General features: G+C 38.9%; 1 protein-coding gene across 1 annotated transcript in view; it reads left to right on the forward strand.

Annotated features, from left to right (window-relative positions):
* The window catches only part of coro7 (coronin 7), a 159084-nt gene that overhangs the window by 134080 nt on the left and 5001 nt on the right, over window positions 1-20003 (forward strand). Inside the window, exons 10-22 of the mRNA XM_077213737.1 lie at window positions 12608-12662; window positions 12754-12811; window positions 12895-13040; window positions 14755-14850; window positions 15019-15120; window positions 15198-15345; window positions 16077-16252; window positions 16323-16431; window positions 17616-17702; window positions 17787-17929; window positions 19590-19694; window positions 19785-19870; window positions 19969-20003. The exon at window positions 19969-20003 is cut by the window's right edge and continues 107 nt beyond it. Coding sequence (XP_077069852.1) covers window positions 12608-12662; window positions 12754-12811; window positions 12895-13040; window positions 14755-14850; window positions 15019-15120; window positions 15198-15345; window positions 16077-16252; window positions 16323-16431; window positions 17616-17702; window positions 17787-17929; window positions 19590-19694; window positions 19785-19870; window positions 19969-20003 — 1346 coding nt within the window. The remainder of the gene's footprint in view (window positions 1-12607; window positions 12663-12753; window positions 12812-12894; window positions 13041-14754; window positions 14851-15018; window positions 15121-15197; window positions 15346-16076; window positions 16253-16322; window positions 16432-17615; window positions 17703-17786; window positions 17930-19589; window positions 19695-19784; window positions 19871-19968) is intronic.

Genomic DNA, 20003 nt, shown 5'->3' on the forward strand with positions numbered 1-20003 from the left:
TTCCCCCCAATTTGATCTATTTTTAGAACAATTTAGATTGTGTAGGGTTCTTAAGTTGCTACAGCATGTTGTTCTTTGGAGATTAAAAAGGTTTTTGGTTTCTTTCTTTTAAGCACCAGCATTTCCATGTTTTTCTGAAGAGCTAGTGAATCTACAGCTCTTGTGAAACTGGCGAAGTTTCTCCTACGACATGTGACTGTGTGTTTTTGGTCTGGTTTGGTTGGGCGTCCCAGGCTGCAGGTTGCTGTTTGTTCTCGCTGACCACTAATCAGATCTGGATTTGTTTCCTGAAGCCTTGTCATGTTATCACAACCCACACACACACCTGTTTGGCAGGACTGATGCTGTGTGTGTGTGTGTGTGTGTGTGTGTGTGTGTGTGTGTGTGTGTGTGTGTGTGTGTGTGTGTGTGTGTGTGTGTGTGTGTGTGTGTGTGTGTGTGTGTGTGTGTGTGTGTGTGTGTGTGTGTGTGTGTGTGTGTGTGTGTGTGTGTGTGTGTGTGTGTGTGTGTGTGCGCGGTAATTGATGGAATCACATGTTCAGAGACCCTGTTTTGTTTCTGAAGGACCATTGTATTTCCCACTGGATGAACTTTAAAATCCACCTGATTTTTCCTGCTGAATAATCTGTTTCTCATGCAAATTAATATAGTCAATAAGTTTATTCAGGTCTCAGGCTACATATCGACCACTTTGGGAAGAGGAAGTTGTCGTTTTCGCTCATAAAGCCGCCGCTGCTGTTTCCCACACTGTTGTGTGTGTCTTGTGGGAGAATAAGGGAAACATGGGGATTTACTGCTGATAGTGAGTGATGCGGTTCAACAAGACATATACACACGGACTCAACAGCCCACGTCATTCCCAGACACACGTACACACAGACCCTGAGGCTATAACCCGCAAAGCACACAGTTTGGGTTTGGCTCATCAAATCACAATTTAGAGCTTACAACTATAAATATTAATAGTGCAAAAGATAGAAGAAATGTGGGTTTCACTTTATTTTGATGGTCCCTTTAACACATTCTGTTGTCTATAAGTAACATTGCAGATTCATTTCTACTAACTGTCATTAGAGTATTAGTAGAGTATTAGTAGACTGGGTAGGGTTAGAATAAGTTGACATGTAGTTGCAAAGTTACTTATAGTGAGTAGAGTGTCTGTTGTGGACCATCACAATAAAGAGTTTGCAGATATGAAGCAGATAGTCCACTGATACTCTAATGAGAGTTAGTTGACATGTAGTTGCAAAATTACTTATAGTTAACAGAAAGTGATCTATCAGATTAAAGTGATACCAAAATGTGCAGTGTGTTTGTTCCGTTTGCATTGTCGCCTGTATGGTTGTATTGTGGTTCAGTCATCTGTGTGTGTGTGTGTGTGCAGTGTACTGTAGCAGAGACTCTCGTAATTAACTTCCCCCATTACTGTGCTTAGTCATGCATACTACACAACTTTTAACACACACGGTCTGTGTTCGAAATTAAATGCTGGCACACTACTTGCGCTGTGCAGTATGCACTGTATACTGCCCGAAATATTTAGTAAATTATAGATGGAACTATGCACATTATGTTACAATGAATGTTTCAAGTCAAGTCACAAAATATTTATATATATAGCACTTTCTATAATATAGATTGTTTTAAAGCAGCTGTACAGTGATAACAGAATGTTGACAGTAGCTGTCACATGATCAGGAAAGGTTTGGAAAGGTTATTTTTCACTGTAATTATTTTTGTGTCAAAATGTCATATTTTTGAAGTCTGGTCAAGGAAAAAATATGGTTTTATAAGTATATATGCATGTAAAGTATATAGGCCCTATTTTAACAATGTAAGCGCATGGTCTAAAGCGCTTAATATGTGTCCATCCACTTTTGCTAGTTTAACGACGGGAAAAATGGTCGGTGCACTCGGCGCATGGTCTAAAATGGTTATCCCTATTCTCTTAATGAGTAATGGGTGTGTTTTGGGCGTAATGTGCAATACACCAATCAGAGTCTCATCTCCCATTCCCTTTAAAAGCCAGTTGCGCTCGCGCCATGGAGGATTCACTATTTGCATGGCGGAATTTGATAGTGGAAAAAACTGAACGCTTCTCAAGAGAAAAAAACGGATCTGCTCGTACGCGAGGTAAAAGCCCAAGCAGACCATCTACAGGACAAGCCGGACTCAACCATTATCTTTATGTACACAATAATAATCTTTTACATTGTAGGCCTTTCATTTTTCATATTTAAAAATGTTTGTGTGCTGCTGCGCGTCCCTGTGTGTAATAAGCAGAATGTACGCGCGTTGTGCACCTTCCTATAGGCGCTTATTACTGATGTGCCCTTTAAATAAAAAAAATCAGTTATGAAGAAAAAAATTCAGTTGGTCAATGGCGCAGTCTATTTCAGTTGCCTCAAAATAGTAATGCATCAACAATGCATCTGAACACACCTCGTTTTCAGACCAGCAGCGCTTGGGTGCACAGATGGGTGCAAATGCTTTTGCTATTTAAACAACATGGCTCAGGATGTGAAAATAATAAAAATCGTCAGGCTGAACCTAGCAAAAATACTTGCGTCGCACCTGGCGCTGCATTGCACTGGGTGTGTGATAGGGCCCTATATATGAGTATGTACATATTTATTGGATAGTATTCGTGTATGTACATACAGTATACACACAGACTGCCCGGCCAAAAAAAACAAGTCGCTGTTTGGATTTAAATAGGCAAATGCTTAATTGGATAATTATTGCAGAGATTATTATGTTTCTAGCATATGTTTGACAACAGTTCTTCTAACCCTAAATGATGGAGTGTGTAGCTTTTCATTTCTTAAACAACCATGTTGGATTCATGGAATGGTTGGGAGGGAGAATGAAGAATCATTTTCACACATGAATTGACTCCTCTGAGTCCAGATCTTTAATTCATTGAAAGTCTTTGGGATGTGCTGTAGGAGACTCTTGCATTGTAGATCATTGACCAAAAAAGGATGCGCACCTCTTGATGGAAATAACATCACAACATTTATTTCCATATACAGTATATACAATTTACGCCTACTTTTTCTTACTGAAAATTAAAGGCATTACATTGGTGGATTTCATTACAGAACATTTGCACCATAAAGGTAAAAAGGTAATAATGTTTGACGACGCCCACTGCAGAAACCTCTCAGATGAAGCCCCGCCCACCGTCATCTATCACACAGCTGTCTGTCTCCTCTCTTATCTACAGCACTGTGACTTAGTTCTCACACACACACGGATGCCCGGATTCAGACCTCAGGGCCTTTAGTCTAATAAAGCCATCCCAGCCTCCATCATCATAATGAGAGTAATAACGGGGCTTTATCTGCGGATCTTCACCGCACCTGCAGGTTATTTCATGGCTCAATTGGAGTTTACTGACAGCTATGACGCTCCTGAGGCCACTGCTGGGATGTTTTTGCCAAAATTCCTGTTACGTTTCGGATAGGAGCATACGTTGTGCTGCAAAGAGCAAAATTTCACCCTGTGACCCTCACAAAGGGCACTTTTAACGTTTCAAGGGCTATATGTTCAGAGAAGCATACTTCCATACAGTTTCTGCATTTTGTACTAGCATGTTGTGTGTGTAATATGCATTTTTTATACACTGAAAAAATACCTTGATGGCATTTGTCAAAAAGTGCAGTATACAGATTTTTCAGTAAACACACTTGACCAGTACTATATCGCATAATGCCGTGCACTCATCTTAACCTTTTATTTCCAGTAGTGATAAATGAACCAGAAGTAATATCAGCACTGATTTCAAACATCTCATTCACTTGTTATTTAAAAGGACTTCCAAATGTTAAATGCATTTTTACATGAAGTAAAAAAGTACAAGTAAAAAAAAAAAAGCAAAATAATTACAAGACACTAACTGAATAAATTATGTGTTAACGTCTTATAATAATTTTTTTGTTTAATAATTAATTATGTAATCTAATTAATAATAAAATGTTCTTTATTAAATGTTACTTTTCATTTTGCTTTGGATGCCACACTGAATTAGACATGCAACATAATGTGACAAACAGTTATTTTTGTTTTAATTAATTATTTTAATTTACTTAATTTAAGTAAGTTACATGACAATGGTTCATTAAATTAATAATATTTATTATTTATAATAATAATAATAATTTTCATTATTTAAATGTTACTAAATGTATTTTTTTGTTTTGTTTTTTTTAATTTGGATGCCGCATGCTTAATTTAACACAATGTAGCAAAGTTGTGACAAATTTTGAATTAATATATTTTTAATTAATTTACAAAATAATTGATAGTTAATTATAATATTTGTTATTGTTATAAAAAATAATAATAATAATTCTCTTTATTTAAATATTTATTTTATTATTTTTGGTAACACTTTAATTTAAGGTGACGTAATTACACTACATACTTACTACAGTAAATTATGCATAATTACAATCGTGAACCAATCCCTAACCGTAACTCATAAGTACATGTAGAAAATGAATATTATTCAGTACTTATGATGTAGTTGCATTGTAATTAAGTACAATGTAACGACATCACCTTAAAATAAAGGGTAACCTTATTTTTTATTTAGCTTTTTTAAATGTTTTGAACACTGCATCAACCAATCGGCGTTCCATATGTGATCTTATATGCAGTAAGCAATATCCTAGTATCCTAGTGCTTGCGTATGTGTGTGAGTGTCTGTATTGTTCTGTGTCCAAAGACGGCTTACATCTGGATTAGTGTCTTTCTCATGCGGAACGTCCCTCAACCCAACAATGAAGCAGCACATGTGTGTGTCGTTGTGTGTGAGTGCTCACAGCCGTACGTGACGGCCTGAGTGGTTCAGCGTTCATTCATGACGGCCTGCCGTGCAAATCTGACTAGTGGAGCTCAAAGCACACACACACACACACACACACACACACACACACACACACACACACACACACACACACACACACACACACACAGAGTGTCCGCAGTGGGATACTCTTTCTTGGGTTTAGTTGCACTTGAGTACAGCAGTGAAGTTCGGCATATCTGTTATTCCTCCCACTGGACAATCGAGTTTCCTCTTTCATACAGTAGTTTAGCAGACTTCATAACAGTTCTCAAATGTGTTTTGTTTGGGTATCAATGTGTCTCTGACGTTTCACCTAAAATTCCTTTAGAGGAATAAAAATAGATGAATGAGAGAATAGTGGATATACAATAAGAGTATAGAGTAAAAAAATATATAAACACTCAAAAAAAGTTGCTGCCTTCAATATTTAAAGTCCCCCTGTGATGAAAATAAAGCATTTAAAGCTACAATATGTAAGATTTTTGTAATAAAATATCCAAAAATCACTTGCATAGTGTGATATATTTCCTGCAGTTGTTCCCAAAGATTTTTGATTTCAGAGAAATTCCAATTTTAAATAATGGCTCGTCCATGTTCACTTGTCGCCTGTCAATTAAGTAATATCCGCGTTATCCCTGGTTTCCGCTCGTACTGCCTAGTAACCATGGTGATAGACGTGGATAACTGCGTTACGTCTAGCGGCACGCTCACGCTGTTGTTGTTTCGTTCAAACATTATGGACCATGGCAAGCAGATTCTGGGACAAAAGGAGAACTAAAACGAGGATCAATATCAGCGTGGCGTTTTCGAGATGCCGAGAGCTTTACGTCCATGACAAACTTCGACTTGACAGAGATACTTTATTAGACTAATCAGTGGTTATATAGCTCACCATGATGAAATGTTAGAATATTATCGGTATGTTTTTTTAATGTTGATCTAGCTTACTGATTGTGGATCTCTGAGCTGATGTGAGTGAGTGGAGGCGGGGCTCATTTGCATATTGATAGAACCGCATATACTTAATGAAGCAAAAGTGTAGTTTACATTCAAGCTATTTTAAGCAATGAATTAATTTTTTTCCAGGAAAAAAACGCTTAAATATGTTGATCAAAGATGAGTTTTAAGGGAGAAAATGATCAAACAATCAACTTGGATGTTTAAGTCATTTCAACTTAAATTAAATTATACTGACTTTAAAAAAATAGTTGAATTTTGAATAACTTAAATAAAAAATAAAAAGTTGAAAATTGCTTACATTATTTTGATAAGTTAAAGCAATGTAAAAACATATCTTGTCATAACTTATTGATCATATTTTTTCACAATTTATAATAATAATACAATAGAATTATAAATGATAGCATCTCAGATCACTTTATCTTGGGATATTTTGATGAGAAAAGTTTGAGTTCATATTGAGATTGACTCTTTAATGGAAACTGAAGTTTGAGATGTTGTTGAGATCTTTTCTGAAACACTACTATGGTCTTATTTCAGGAGAAACTTCTGAGAAAAAGGAGACTTCAAAGTTCTCAGTTTGATCTTAATGCTTTTGAGAAACAACTGTGAAATGTAATATTTGATGAGATGTTTATATCGAAACCTTTGACTTTCATTTGCAGACTTTGAGAGCAGGAGAGTTCTCTGTTTGCTCTCTATTTGATATTTTGCTTTCTGGGAGAAATAGTTGAGAAATTACAGAATTAAAGAATATTTAAGAAATTTGTTGAGAAACATTTTATCCCATGTAGGGACCTCTGAATTTTGATTGAAAACTTTCGGATTCTTGGCAAACCTGATCACAGTTTGAGATGTTTTTGAGATCTTTTCTGAAACTCTACTCTCTTATTTGCAGGAGAAACATTTGAGAAATAGTTTGTCTAATTTTAATTGTCTAAGAGAAACAACTGAGAAATAATTTCATTTTCAAATCTCTGACTTTTATTTGCAGACTTTGAATTTCGTAGACTTCTCAGTTTACTCTCCATTTAGTCTCATTGTTAGTCTCAGGAAAACCAGTTGAATGATGTATATAAAGAATTTGATGAGAAATGTTTGCAGACTGTGATCATATTCACCAAGACTTTGTCTTTGTTGTTCTGAGGTCTTTTCTTGTGGAGCAAAAATCGTTTTTCTCCAAGTTGCTGCTAATGAGAAACAATTGAACTATTAAAGAGATTTCATTAGTGTTTTCCCTTTCCTTTTGGGTCTCTTGCATCATAAATTTGCAGATGCAGAGGAAAAGAACTACAGCAAGGGACATTGTTGGAGTGTGATTATGTGTAGTGGTGCATTGTGGGAGTGAACGCTGTGGGAACATTGGAGGTGTTTGTGTATTTCCTGCAGAGAAACTCCGACATGGGAACGCAAAGTTGCGCTAACAAAGCGTGGCAACCCCTTTAACCGACTTCATAGGCCTGGGGCGAAGATGGGGGCGGGGGAGAAGTCAACCGTCAAAAACGCAATCCCAACCAATCACTGCAGCGAGGAGAACCGCAGGAAGCAAAGCTTTCTGAGTAACTGGAAGGCTCAAATCCAAGCATGCCATTCAGCTGATAGTTGAACATGGCCCGACATGTCAAGGTTTTCACTGCTAGCTCACTTCTGAATGACACTCTGTGGGAGAGTTGAGTAATTAGTAGTTTGTTAGTGTGTAAACATGAGGTGTAATGCTCTACTTTAAGTCCTCATCTTTGCCCTGTAGATTTTTTCTAATCCGGACTGACATCAGTGTGTTTACTGAAGGCTCAGTCTCTCTGGAGTAACCTGAGGTGATTGGGCTCAAGGCCGCAATCAGGGTTGGCTCTTAAAGTTGTATAGTGTTTTTGTAGTGGAGTATAGTATTTGTGTAGTAAAAAACTGCAGGTCATTCAAAGCTCCCCAGAAAGCAACATATTGTCGGCCGAGATCCGGACCATATCTGATCAGATCAGAACTTTCAGAATATTATCCAGTTCCATCTGGTTGAGGACCGGAGTCATCACGCTGGTATGGAGACAAGTTTGTTGAGGATCAGTGCTGATGGCTGTCGTGTCGATGAGGCCTTCACCGGGGAGAGTCTAGGTGACACAATCTCTGCTGACACTTCAGGGATGCGTTGTGGTCGTGTCCAGGCGCAAGTCCACCATCTGATCGGGATACAGCCCGGATCTGGCAGACTACATCATGCGTTGTGGTCGTGTCCAGGCGCAGGTCCACCATCTGATCTGGATACGGCCTGGATCCAGCTGACTACATCATGCGTTGTGGTCGTGTCCAGGCAGAGGTCCACCATCTGATCTGGATCCGGCCCGGATCCGGCTGACTACATCATGCGTTGTGGTCGTGTCCAGGTGCAGGTACAACATCTGATCTGGATACGGCCCGGATACGGCTGACTACATCATGCGTTGTGGTTGTGTCTAGGCACAGGTCCACCATCTGATCTGCATACGACCCGGCTCCGGCTGACTACATCATGGGTTGTGGTCGTGTCAAGACGCAGGTCCACCATCTGATCTGGATACGGCCCGGATCCGGCTGACTACATTATGCGTTGTGGTCGTGTCCAGGTGCAAGTCCACCATCTGATCTGGATACAGCCCGGATCCGGCTGACTACATCATGCGTTGTGGCCCTGTCCAGACGCAGGTCCACCATCTGATCTGGATACGGCCCGGATCCGGCTGGCTACATCATGCGTCGTGGCCCTGTCCAGACGCAGGTTCACCATGTGATCTGGATACGGCCCGGATCCGGCTGACTACATCATGCGTTGTGGTCGTGTCCAGGCGCAGGTCCACCATCTGATCTGGATACGGCCCGGATCTGGCTGACTACATCATGCTGTAACGGTAAAGACCACAGAAGCAAAGATGCAAGTGAAGAGTGTTTATTCTCAGTTCACGGTCAGATGACACACAAGAAACAATACTCAGTCCACGGTCAGATGACACACAAGAAACAATACTCAGTCCACGATCGGATGACACACAACAAGGTACTGGTGACGCAGGGACGAGATGGTCAGGAGTCCGGTGAATAGTGAAGAAGTGAAGTGAAGATCCAGGTGAGGTGATGTAATCCACGGCCGGTGATAAACCAAGTGAACATGAACAAGACAAGAGCTGAAACGCCGACAGGAGGGACCAACACACACGAGGGACTTCATACAACGATCTGACAATGAGAGGAGAAAACGGTGAGCAATATATATGGGTCTGAATGAGCTGCAGCTGGTGAGTAGATGATGATGATCAGCTGGATCGCTGATCAGTGAATGAAGTGGTAACGCCCACTCATACACACCCACACAAATAACAACAGAAACACGAGACAAGAAGGAGTCAATGAATATATAAACCGTGACACATGCGTTGTGGTCCTGTCTAAGTGCAGGTCCACCATCTGACCTGGATACGGCCCGGATTCTTCAGTAAACCTGGGAATAAACAGAAAGACTAACATTAGTGTTGATGCCATTCTTCTTATTATGTAGCGAGTTCCAGTTCCGACTGACCTAATTTATGCAGCCTAATAATCATTTAACTGATCTGAATAATAGAAATTTTCTCCAAAAAGTGCAGTGTATTTTCTTTAAAATTAATTTTAAGCTTCTGTAAAGTTTTATTATTATTATTATTATTATTATTATTATTATTATTATTATTTCAGTTATATTGCTACTTGCATTTACTTCCTTTAATAGAAACCATGACTAGGACTGTCCAAAGCATTCATGAATTGCAATATATACCGTAGCCTATATTTAAACAGCTTCTATTGAAAAGTTTGGCATCAGTAAGATTATTAAGATTTTATATCTTTTATGGTACTTTTCAAATTTTTTTTTTTTTTACCTCTTGGTCACACTGGATAATCATTGTATGGAAATGAGTAGCTTGTAAATTCTTCCAAAAATCTGAATGAAAACCGTGTAACATGAGAGTAAATGTTGACTAAATTTTTGCGTTTTTTTCGAATACTTGTGGCAGCTCGAGGTATTTTGTGGTGTACAGGAGCCTGAAGTGATCAGCCCTGTCCCACGCTGTGAGGTGTTTGATGTGGCTCCGATTCGACCGAAGCGGTAAACACACCCCGCTCCCAGCAGCATGTGACTCAAAATAGATGCTCATGTTCCTGTTGTGACCCCGTTACCCATCCATGCCTAGGGCGTCAGCGCGCAGAGACATGAATGTGGCTTTGTATGTGTGAAATACGTTCAGATTCCAGTCGGAGGTCAAGCGGCCAGACTGAAACGACACCGATCTGCTGTTTTCAAATGTTTGTGCCTGATCAATGAAGTAGATTGTTGAAGATCTGATGTTGGTTTCTGTATTGATATGACTATACTTTGCTGCCTATCCTGCCATCAAGTGGTCAGAGGACACAATTGATATTTTTGCCACGGCTCACATCATAACTGCAGATCTGTTGGGTCTTCAGTGTCACATGATCCTTCAAAAATCAGTCTAATATGATGATTCAAAAGAAACATTTCTGATTATTGTCGATGTTGAAAACAGCTTTGCTGCTTCATATTTATTTTACCATTACCATTACCAACTACAAGTCACCATCCCCTCGATCTGTGGACAATCAACACCTGGCTGACTATTTAAATTCATTTTACTGCCGGTTTGAAAAGCCCTCATTCACACCACACTCCCGGTCTGATCTGCACTTCACACATTCAGCATCACCTCCTGTTCTCCAATTATCACTCCCCCCTCCTGCCATCCAACCTGAGCTTAAGGTCTGTGTGGAGGACGTGAGCCGAGTCTTCAAAAAACAGAAGACTAGGAAAGCCTCAGGCCCAGACGGCATCTCATCTGCTTGTTTAAAAGCCTGCGCTGACCAACTGGCCCCGGTCTTCACGCAGATCTTCAACAGATCATTGGAGCAGTGTGAAGTTCCCTGCTGCTTCAAACGCTCCACTATCATTCCTGTCCCCAAAAAACCCAAAATCACTGGACTTAATGACTACAGACCTGTCGCTCTCACGTCTGTGGTCATGAAGTCGTTTGAAAGACTGGTGCTGGCCCACCTGAAGGACATCACTGGACCCCTGCTGGATCCCTTTCAGTTTGCTTACAGAGCAAACAGGTCTGTGGATGATGCAGTCAACATGGGACTGCATTATATCCTGCAACATCTCGACAGACCAGGGACTTATGCAAGGATCCTCTTTGTGGACTTCAGTTCGGCCTTCAATACCATCATGCCTGGTCTTCTCACAGCCAAACTGACCCAGCTCTCCATACCATCCTCGATCTGTCAGTGGATCACCAGCTTCCTGACGGACCGGCAGCAGCGAGTGAGACTGGGGAAACACACATCCAAGACACTCACAATCAGCACTGGTGCTCCCCAAGGGTGCGTTCTCTCCCCACTGCTCTTCTCCCTGTACACTAATGACTGCACTTCTAAAGACCCCACTGTCAAGCTCCTGAAATTTGCAGACGACACCACTGTCATCGGTCTCATCCGAAACGGTGACGAGTCTGCTTACAGACTGGAGGTTGAACAGCTGGCTGCCTGGTGCAGTTATAACAACCTTGAGCTGAACACGCTCAAAACAGTGGAGATGATCGTGGACTTCAGGAGGAACAGCTCAGCACTCCTCCCACTCACCATCATGAACAGCACTGTGGAAGCAGTGGAGTCATTCAGGTTCCTGGGCACTATCATCTCTCAGGACCTGAAGTGGGACAATCACATTGACTCCACTGTGAAAAAGGCCCAGCAGAGACTGTACTTCCTTCGCCAGCTGAGGAAGTTCAACCTGCCACAGGATCTGCTGATTCAGTTCTACTCAGCCGTCATTGAGTCTGTCTTGTGCGCTTCCATCACTGTCTGGTTTGGTTCAGCTACCAAATCAGACATCAGGAGACTACAACGGACAGTCCGGACTGCGGAGAGGATTATTGGTGCCCCCCTGCCAAACCTCCAGGACCTGTACTCTTCCAGAGTGAGGAAGAGAGCAGGTAAAATCATCACAGACTCCACTCACCCTGGACACCACCTGTTTGAACTGTTACCGTCAAGACGGAGACTCAGATCACTGGCCACAAGAACATCTCGGCACAGGAACAGTTTCTTCCCACAGGCCATTTCCCTCCTGAACAGTTAACACTCCTCCCAAGGCATATGCCTGTAAGTGCAATACTCCCACTGTTTAGTGCAATATCCCACAACTCAGGTGATACTTATATGTAGATTTATTTATTTATAATATTCAAAACACTGTAAATAGGTTCATAATCTGTAAATCTGAAAATGTCTATTCTGACTAAACCCAACTGTGATAGTTTTACTCTCATATATTTATATTTTTATTTTTTATTCTTATAATTTGTAGTATTATGTTTCATGTTGTATTTGTATTTGTATATGTCCACTGGAAGCCTCAGTACCAAAACAAATTCCTTGTGTGTGCAAGCACACTTGGCAATAAAGCTCTTTCTGATTCTGATTCTGATTCTGATTCTGATTTTGGAAACTGTGGTGCATTTTATTCTGGATTATTTGATGAATAGAAGATTTAAAAGATCAGCATTTATTTGAAATAGAAACATTATGAATGTCTTTATTGTCACATTTGATCAATTTAATGCATCCTTGCCGGATAAAGGGTATTAATTTAATTTAAAAAAAAAATCCTATTGACCTCAAACTTTTGAATGCTGTTCTATATAAAAAAAATGAAGCTCAAGATGTTTGCGCTGTGATAAATATGTCAGTAAATATCTGTGTTTATTTTGTCCGCAGGACTCTGATGCCACTGTTTGATCCAGACTCTGGACTACTTATTGTGTCTGGAAATGTATGTAACCAGTTATTATATATATAACATATTTTAATAACTACATTTTTTATATTCAATATTAATATCATTATGAATCATGTTTTCTCAGGGTGAGAGTGTGATTGACTGTTTTGAGGTGAACACCAGCGAGCCCTTCCTGTCTCAAGGTAACACGGATGTTTTTTTTTGACGTTCCTCTTTTTTCATGTTTCCTGAAGCTGATCTCTCTGTGTTGCTCTGTTGCTCTCAGTGAGTCACTGTTTGACGGACGCGCCGACCCGTGGCGTGGCTCTCGTGCCAAAGCTGGCTGTGGATGTTGGCTGCTGTGAGGTTTTACGGCTGATGCAGCTCACGGACAGCTTCATTGTGCCCATCAGTTACCAGGTGCCTCGCAAGGTGAGGACTAACACACTGTTGACCCTAAATACACACATCCGGCTCTGCTGGACCGACAGGGCAAACACTTGGCATGCTCTGCCCAGACCAATTATGACGTGTAAGCTGACAACAGTTGCGTAAATCTGAATTTGCAATTAAAATATTTGTTTTAAATGTGTCAGCAAAAGAGAAGTTTTTATGTCTCCCAGTGGTTTTCTGCCAAAATAAAAGTTGTAAAGTTTAATGTTTGAAAGCAAATAAATTAAGACAACTACAAATATTAGTTTTGTAATTGTACTACATAATGTAATGTTAATGTTACAACATTCATTTTACTTAATTTATTTATAACATTTTTTTAAATACTTTACTTTTATTAAACACTTTAATATACAGTGTTTTTTAGTAAAATAGCATTGTTGCAGAGGTAAAATATTTCTTTATTCATTTAATATGTCAATGTGGCGAGCCGGATGAGGCAGAGGGCCGTGTGTTGCGTATGTGTGGCGGCAGTCGTCCATGAGGGGCTGCCGTCAAACAAAACATCAAATAAAACAGTCCAGGCCTGGTCCTCTCTCGTCCTTCACTGTCGTCGCTCCTCCTTTTATGCTTCCGCTCCTCCGTGAGAGATACGAGACCCGTGCGTCGCTCTGTTCTCTTACGGCCCTCGGCCTTGTCCTGCTCACCACAGACAATTTTATAATTTAAATAATAATAAAATTAAAATAAAAATTAGTATTATTGTATACTTGTTTTTTTTTATTTTACAGTACAATAGTAATATATGTGTATTAATTGTTCGATTTTTTGAGTTTAATCACATTTAAAATTAAATTTTAAACATTTAAAATTATAAAATAAACTAATAACAATAATAATATATTTATACACTAATATAATTATTATTATATACTCGTTTTTACAGTACAATGGTATAATTGCAATAGTAATATATTTCTTTATTAATTTTAAATTTTATTTATTTTATTTTAAATTAAATTTTAAATGATACAAATAGGAACTCCCGCACACTTTTTTTTTTCAAATAAAACTTTAATTTAGCAGCAACGTTTCGGTTGCCGGAACGAAACGTTGCTGCTAAATTAAAGTTTTATTTGCAAGCACTGATAGAGTGCGGGAGTTCCTATTTGTAGATTGTCGATCAAACTTGGTGCTCCTTTCCTACGCACCTATCACCAACAGGTGTGCGATGGCTTTTGTTCATTAAAATTTTAAATGATAAAATAAATTATTATTATTATATACTTTTTTTTTTTACAGTACAATATTATTATTGCAATATTAATATATTTCGTTATTAATTTAATTTTTATAATTTAATTTTAAATTACATTTTAAAAATGTAAATTATAAAATAAATAATTATTATTAGTAGTAGCATTGCTTGTTTTACAGTACAATAGTATTATTGTAATAATCAAATATTTCTTTAATTTGTTTAATGTTTCAAATTTAATTTAATTTTAAATGTTAAATTATAAAATAATCTATAAAAATAATAATAATATTTTTATTATATACTTATTTTTACAGTACAGTAATTTGATTGCAATAGTAAAATACTGTATTCCTTTATTAATTTGTTTAAATGTATAGTTTAAAAAATAATACAATAAAACCACAATAATAATTTTTTTTACAATAATTCTCGAAAATCCTTCAATCTGAACATATCTGATGTTTTAGACATTGTGTGTTTTGTGCGTCTCAGGCAGGACAGGACTTCCATGCGGACTTGTATCCGGACACTGTGGGTCACACCGCGTCCATGACGGCAGACGAGTGGTGGAAAGGAGAGAACAAACAGGTGAACTCTTTTCACTTCTGCTTTATTCAATGAGAATTGATTGGTTGGCGTTGGATTCCTTACTGAAAATTGGTCAGTATGACAGAAGGTTAGAGGGGACAGAGACAGAATGAAAAAAATAATGCTATATTAACTACTTAAGATGTATATATCACTTCTCTGTGACAGGTGGAGCGAGTCAGTCTTAACCCGAGCAAGAGGCCAAAGCCCAGCGCTCCGTCAGCTCAGAAGGCGCCAGCGAAGGATCTGACCCGTGACAAGAGCAAAGAGGTTAGTGGGAGGAGCATCAGGGAAAATGCTTGCTTCACTGAATGGATCTGCCTGTAATGTCTTTCTGTGTTTCTCAGGAGACCTCGACCTCTAGCAGTCCCCTCAGCACCCCCAGCAGCAGTGCCGTCCCATCCCGCTCCCCATCCTCCACCAGCGGCCTGTCGTCTGGCTTCATGCCGAGCCCGAGCCCCAGTCAGAGCTCTCGCGCCTTCCAGAACATGCTCGGTCAGTCCCGGACCGGCTCCATTAGTCTGTTACACTACTTTATACATTAACATTCACCAACCTGACACATGTAGACACTCCTACTAGCCACTTTGGCAGGTTGAATTTTTTAAATAATAAATACAATTTTCAATTGTAGCCATTTAAAGTGCCTTGGAAGGCGCAGCTTTGTATGATGCGTTGACGTAATTTCTTCTGAAACAGGAAGCTAATGCGGGACATATTGAATGGCTCCTCCGCCAATAGCGGTCAGTTTACCTCAAAGAGTGCATTTGACAGCACCATGGAGGCCATGGAAAAAGTACAGAAAAAACAGTTATATTGTGGAAATATTATTATAATTTAAAAATAACTGTTTCCTCTTTGAACACATGGTACAATGTAATTTATTCCTGTGATCAAAGCTGAATTTTCAGCATCATTACTCCAGTCTCCAGTGTCACATGATCCTTCAGAAACCATTCTAATATGATGATTAGAATTTTTCTGATCTAGAATTTTTTGTAACATTACTATCATTTTTGATCAATTTAATGCATCCCTGCTGAATATAAGTATTCATTCTTCCAAACTTTCTCCACAAAGTTGTGAACAATTTATGTAGTTGTGTAACAATTTATAGTACATATATCACAAATTGTCAAAATGCTGAACCATATCAAGATATAATGCTTTTAGCTGTGTAAATCGCCCAACCCTATTAGTAAATAGCTTGTGATTGTGATTTGCAGGCCCGAGTTCGAAATTTCGTCACATCCAGGGGGCCGTTTTACACCGGGACACCCACATCACCAACCTGCGCGGGCTTCATCTGACTACACCAGGGGAGTGCGACGGCTTCTGTGCCAACGGGCAGCGTGTGGCGGTGCCTCTCGCCATCGCTGGAGGGCAGATCGCTGTGTTCGAGGTGCTATATTCAGACCTTTCTTCCCCAAATCTTAGATTGATTTACAGTTGCTAACTGTCTTTTTCTGCAGCTGTCCCAGCCTGGAAAACTGCCGGACACCGCTCTGCCCACCATCCAGAACACTGTCAGTGTGGCGGACTTCGGCTGGGACCCCTTCGACACACACAAGCTGGTTGTGGGTGAGTTTTCGATTCTGATCCTGGATGCTGATTGGTCAAGACAGAGTTTATATAGCTATGATGCTATATAAAGTTCCAGATATTCATCTACAGACATCTAAAGGATTTACATGAGGTTACCGGCAGGAGGTGGACTGATATTGCTAACATAAAAAAAAAAAATCCTAAATACTTTATATTAAATTAAATATGAAGTAAAACATATTACTGTGTACTTAATTTATATTATTATATTTAATTCGATTTTATAAATAATGTAAAAATAGTATATGTTAGATATATTTCTTTATAAATATGGTTAATTTATTACATAGCTCTTTCAAATCTAATATTTATTTATGTTGTGGTTGATTTGATTGTCAAAAAGCGTTATTAAACTAATGTAAACTTTATAATACTGTACTATGATTTCAGGATATGGAAAATTATGTAAACATGAATTTAGTAGAATGCAGTAATGTCTGTTAAGTGTTGATGTTCTTATTAAAAGATATTATATAGTTTATATTTTACATTTATTTAGTTTACATATCAGTGACTATATTCTAGTGAAAATATGGCACTTCATGAATTTGCTTAAAATTTATTGTTTTAATGAAAGCATTTTTAGTATATTTGTATTTTTACTTAATTATACAACTTCTTGTTATTAGTACTTTTATTTATATCTACATTTATTCCTTTAGATGTTGATATCCAAAGTGTTTTACAGGAGGAAGTATATTATTCATTGATATTTTAGTATTATTTATTTTATTCATATCTTGAATTAACTGAAAATATTAAAAAGTACATTCATTTTATTTTAATTTTTAGCAATGTTACTGTTTAGATTTAAACTGATTTTTTAGTAATTAATATTTCCAGTTAGTAATTGTAGTGCTTCAAATTAAACCAATTTCAGTTGTTTTGCTTAAAGTTTTTCATCTAATATTTATATTTAATTTCATCTTTATTTCAATTAAGTCATGGTTCACTTCAAAGTAAAAAGAAAATTGAGTTTTTAGTAAATTAATTGTTTGAAGGACAGCTGTGTCTTCAGGCATTTCATCAAAAGAAACCTAATTACACTGAAACACTGAAATCTGAATGTCAGCATTGTTCTCTCTCTCTCTCTCTCTCTCTCTCTCTCTCTCTCTCTCTCTCTCTCTCTCTCTCTCTCTCTCTCTCTCTCTCTCTCAAAGCCGGTGATGATGCCAAGATCCGCGTGTGGCAGATTCCCAAAGGAGGCCTGACGGAAACCCTGACTGAGCCGGAGTGTGTTCTGCGGGGTAAGAAACCAGCACATGTGAACTCTGAACTGTAAAGCAGTATTTATGTAGTGTTTGATTGACATGCTCCTTGACCAATGGCAGGGCACACTGAGAAAATCTACTCCATCAAGTTCCACCCCCTCGCGTCTGGCCTACTGGCCTCCTCCTCATACGACCTCACTGTACGACTGTGGAAACTAGAGACAGGAGAAGAAGTCAAGCGACTCAGTGGACATCAGGACCAGGTCTGTCTGTCTGTCTATCTGTCTATCATCTGTCTGTCTATCTGTCTGTCTATCATCTGTATGTCTGTCTGTCTATCATCTGTCTGTCTGTCTGTCTGTCTTTCTGTCTATCATCTGTCTGTCTATCTATCTGTCTGTCTATCATCTGTATGTCCATCTGTCTATCATCTGTCTCTCTGTCTATCATCTGTCTCTCTGTCTATCATCTGTCTGTCTGTCTGTATATCATCTGTCTGTCTGTCTATCATCTGTCTGTCTGTCTATCTGTCTATCATCTGTCTGTCTGTCTATCTGTCTATCATCTGTCTGTCTGTCTATCATCTGTCTGTCTATCTGTCGTCTGTCTGTCTATCATCTGTCTGTCTATCTGTCTGTCTATCATCTGTCTGTCTGTCTATCATCTGTCTGTCTGTCTGTCTATCTATCATCTGTCTGTCTGTCTATCTGTCTGTCATCTGTCTGTCTATCTATCTGTGTCTATCATCTGTCTGTCTCTGTCTGTCTGTCTGTCTGTCTATCATCTGTCTGTCTGTCTGTCTGTCTGTCTATCTGTCTATCATCTGTCTGTCTGTCTGTCTTTCTGTCTATCATCTGTCTGTCTATCATCTGTATGTCTATCTGTCTATCATCTGTCTGTCTGTCTATCTGTCTATCATCTGTCTGTCTGTCTGTCGTCTGTCTGTCTATCATCAGTCTGTCTGTCTATCTGTCTATCATCTGTCTGTCTGTCTATCTGTCTATCATCTGTCTGTCTGTCTGTCTGTCGTCTGTCTGTCTATCATCTGTCTGTCTATCTGTCTGTCTATCATCTGTCTGTCTGTCTGTCTGTCTATCATCTGTCTGTCTGTCTGTCTATCTATCATCTGTCTGTCTGTCTATCTGTCTGTCATCTGTCGGTCTATCTATCTGTGTCTATCATCTGTCTGTCTCTGTCTGTCTGTCTATCTGTCATCTGTCTGTCTGTCTGTCCGTCTATCATCTGTATGTCTGTCTATCTATCATCTGTATGTCTGTCTGTCTATCATCTGTCTGTCTGTCTATCTATCTATCATCTGTCTGTCTATCTGTCTGTCGGTCTATCTATCGGTCTGTCTGTCTATCTATCTATCTATCATCTATATGTCTGTCTATCATCTGTCTGTCTATATCTATCTATTTATCTATATTTATATATCTATCATCTGTCTGTTTGTTTGTCTGTCTATCTATCGTCTGTCTGTCTGTCTGTCTGTCTATCTATTGTCTGTCTGTCTATCTATCATCTATATGTCTGTCTATCTGTCTATCTTTTATCTATTTATCTTTCATCTGTCTATCTATCTATTTATCTATATCTATCATCTGTATGTCTATCTATCTATCGTCTGTCTGTATATCTATCTATCGTCTGTCTGTCTATCTATCATCTGTCTGTCTGTCTATCTGTCTATCTTTTATCTATTTATCTTTCATCTGTCTATCTATCTATTTATCTATATCTATCATCTGTATGTCTATCTATCTGTCTATCTATCTATCTATCTATCTATCTATCTATCTATCTATCTATCTATCTATCTATCTATCTATCTATCTATCTATCTATCTATCTATCTATCTAATGTCTGTTTCAGGATGATTTTTTACCCATCAAGGATACACTCGCTATGTTTTTTCTCAGATATTTGGCATGGCTTGGAGTCCAGACGGGAAACTGCTGGCCACTGTGTGTAAGGATGGAAAAGTGCGTTTATATGACCCACGCAAGTCCACAGTGCCCATCCAGGTTAGTTTGGCATCAAGTAAATGTTATCAAACTTCAAAGCAAAAGAAATCGTATGTTTGTGACCAAGTTTTCTCATCTTTGTCCCTGCAGGAGGGCCCAGGACCTGAGGGCCATAGAGGGGCCCGTATAGTATGGGTCTGTGACGGCAAGTACCTGATGGTTTCAGGATTCGACAGGTACAGTGTACCACAAATGTAGTCATAAATACAATTGAATTGGTACTGTCACTGTCTGTCTGGCTCTAAAAGAGTTTAATGGCTCATTTCCTTCACAGTCGCAGTGAAAGACAGCTGTACCTGTTCTCCGCTG

This window comes from Siphateles boraxobius, unplaced genomic scaffold (genome assembly GCF_051911475.1).
Source record: "Siphateles boraxobius isolate OS27281-9 unplaced genomic scaffold, OSU_SipBor_1 66, whole genome shotgun sequence".
In the NCBI taxonomy this organism is placed as follows: Eukaryota; Metazoa; Chordata; class Actinopteri; order Cypriniformes; family Leuciscidae; genus Siphateles; species Siphateles boraxobius.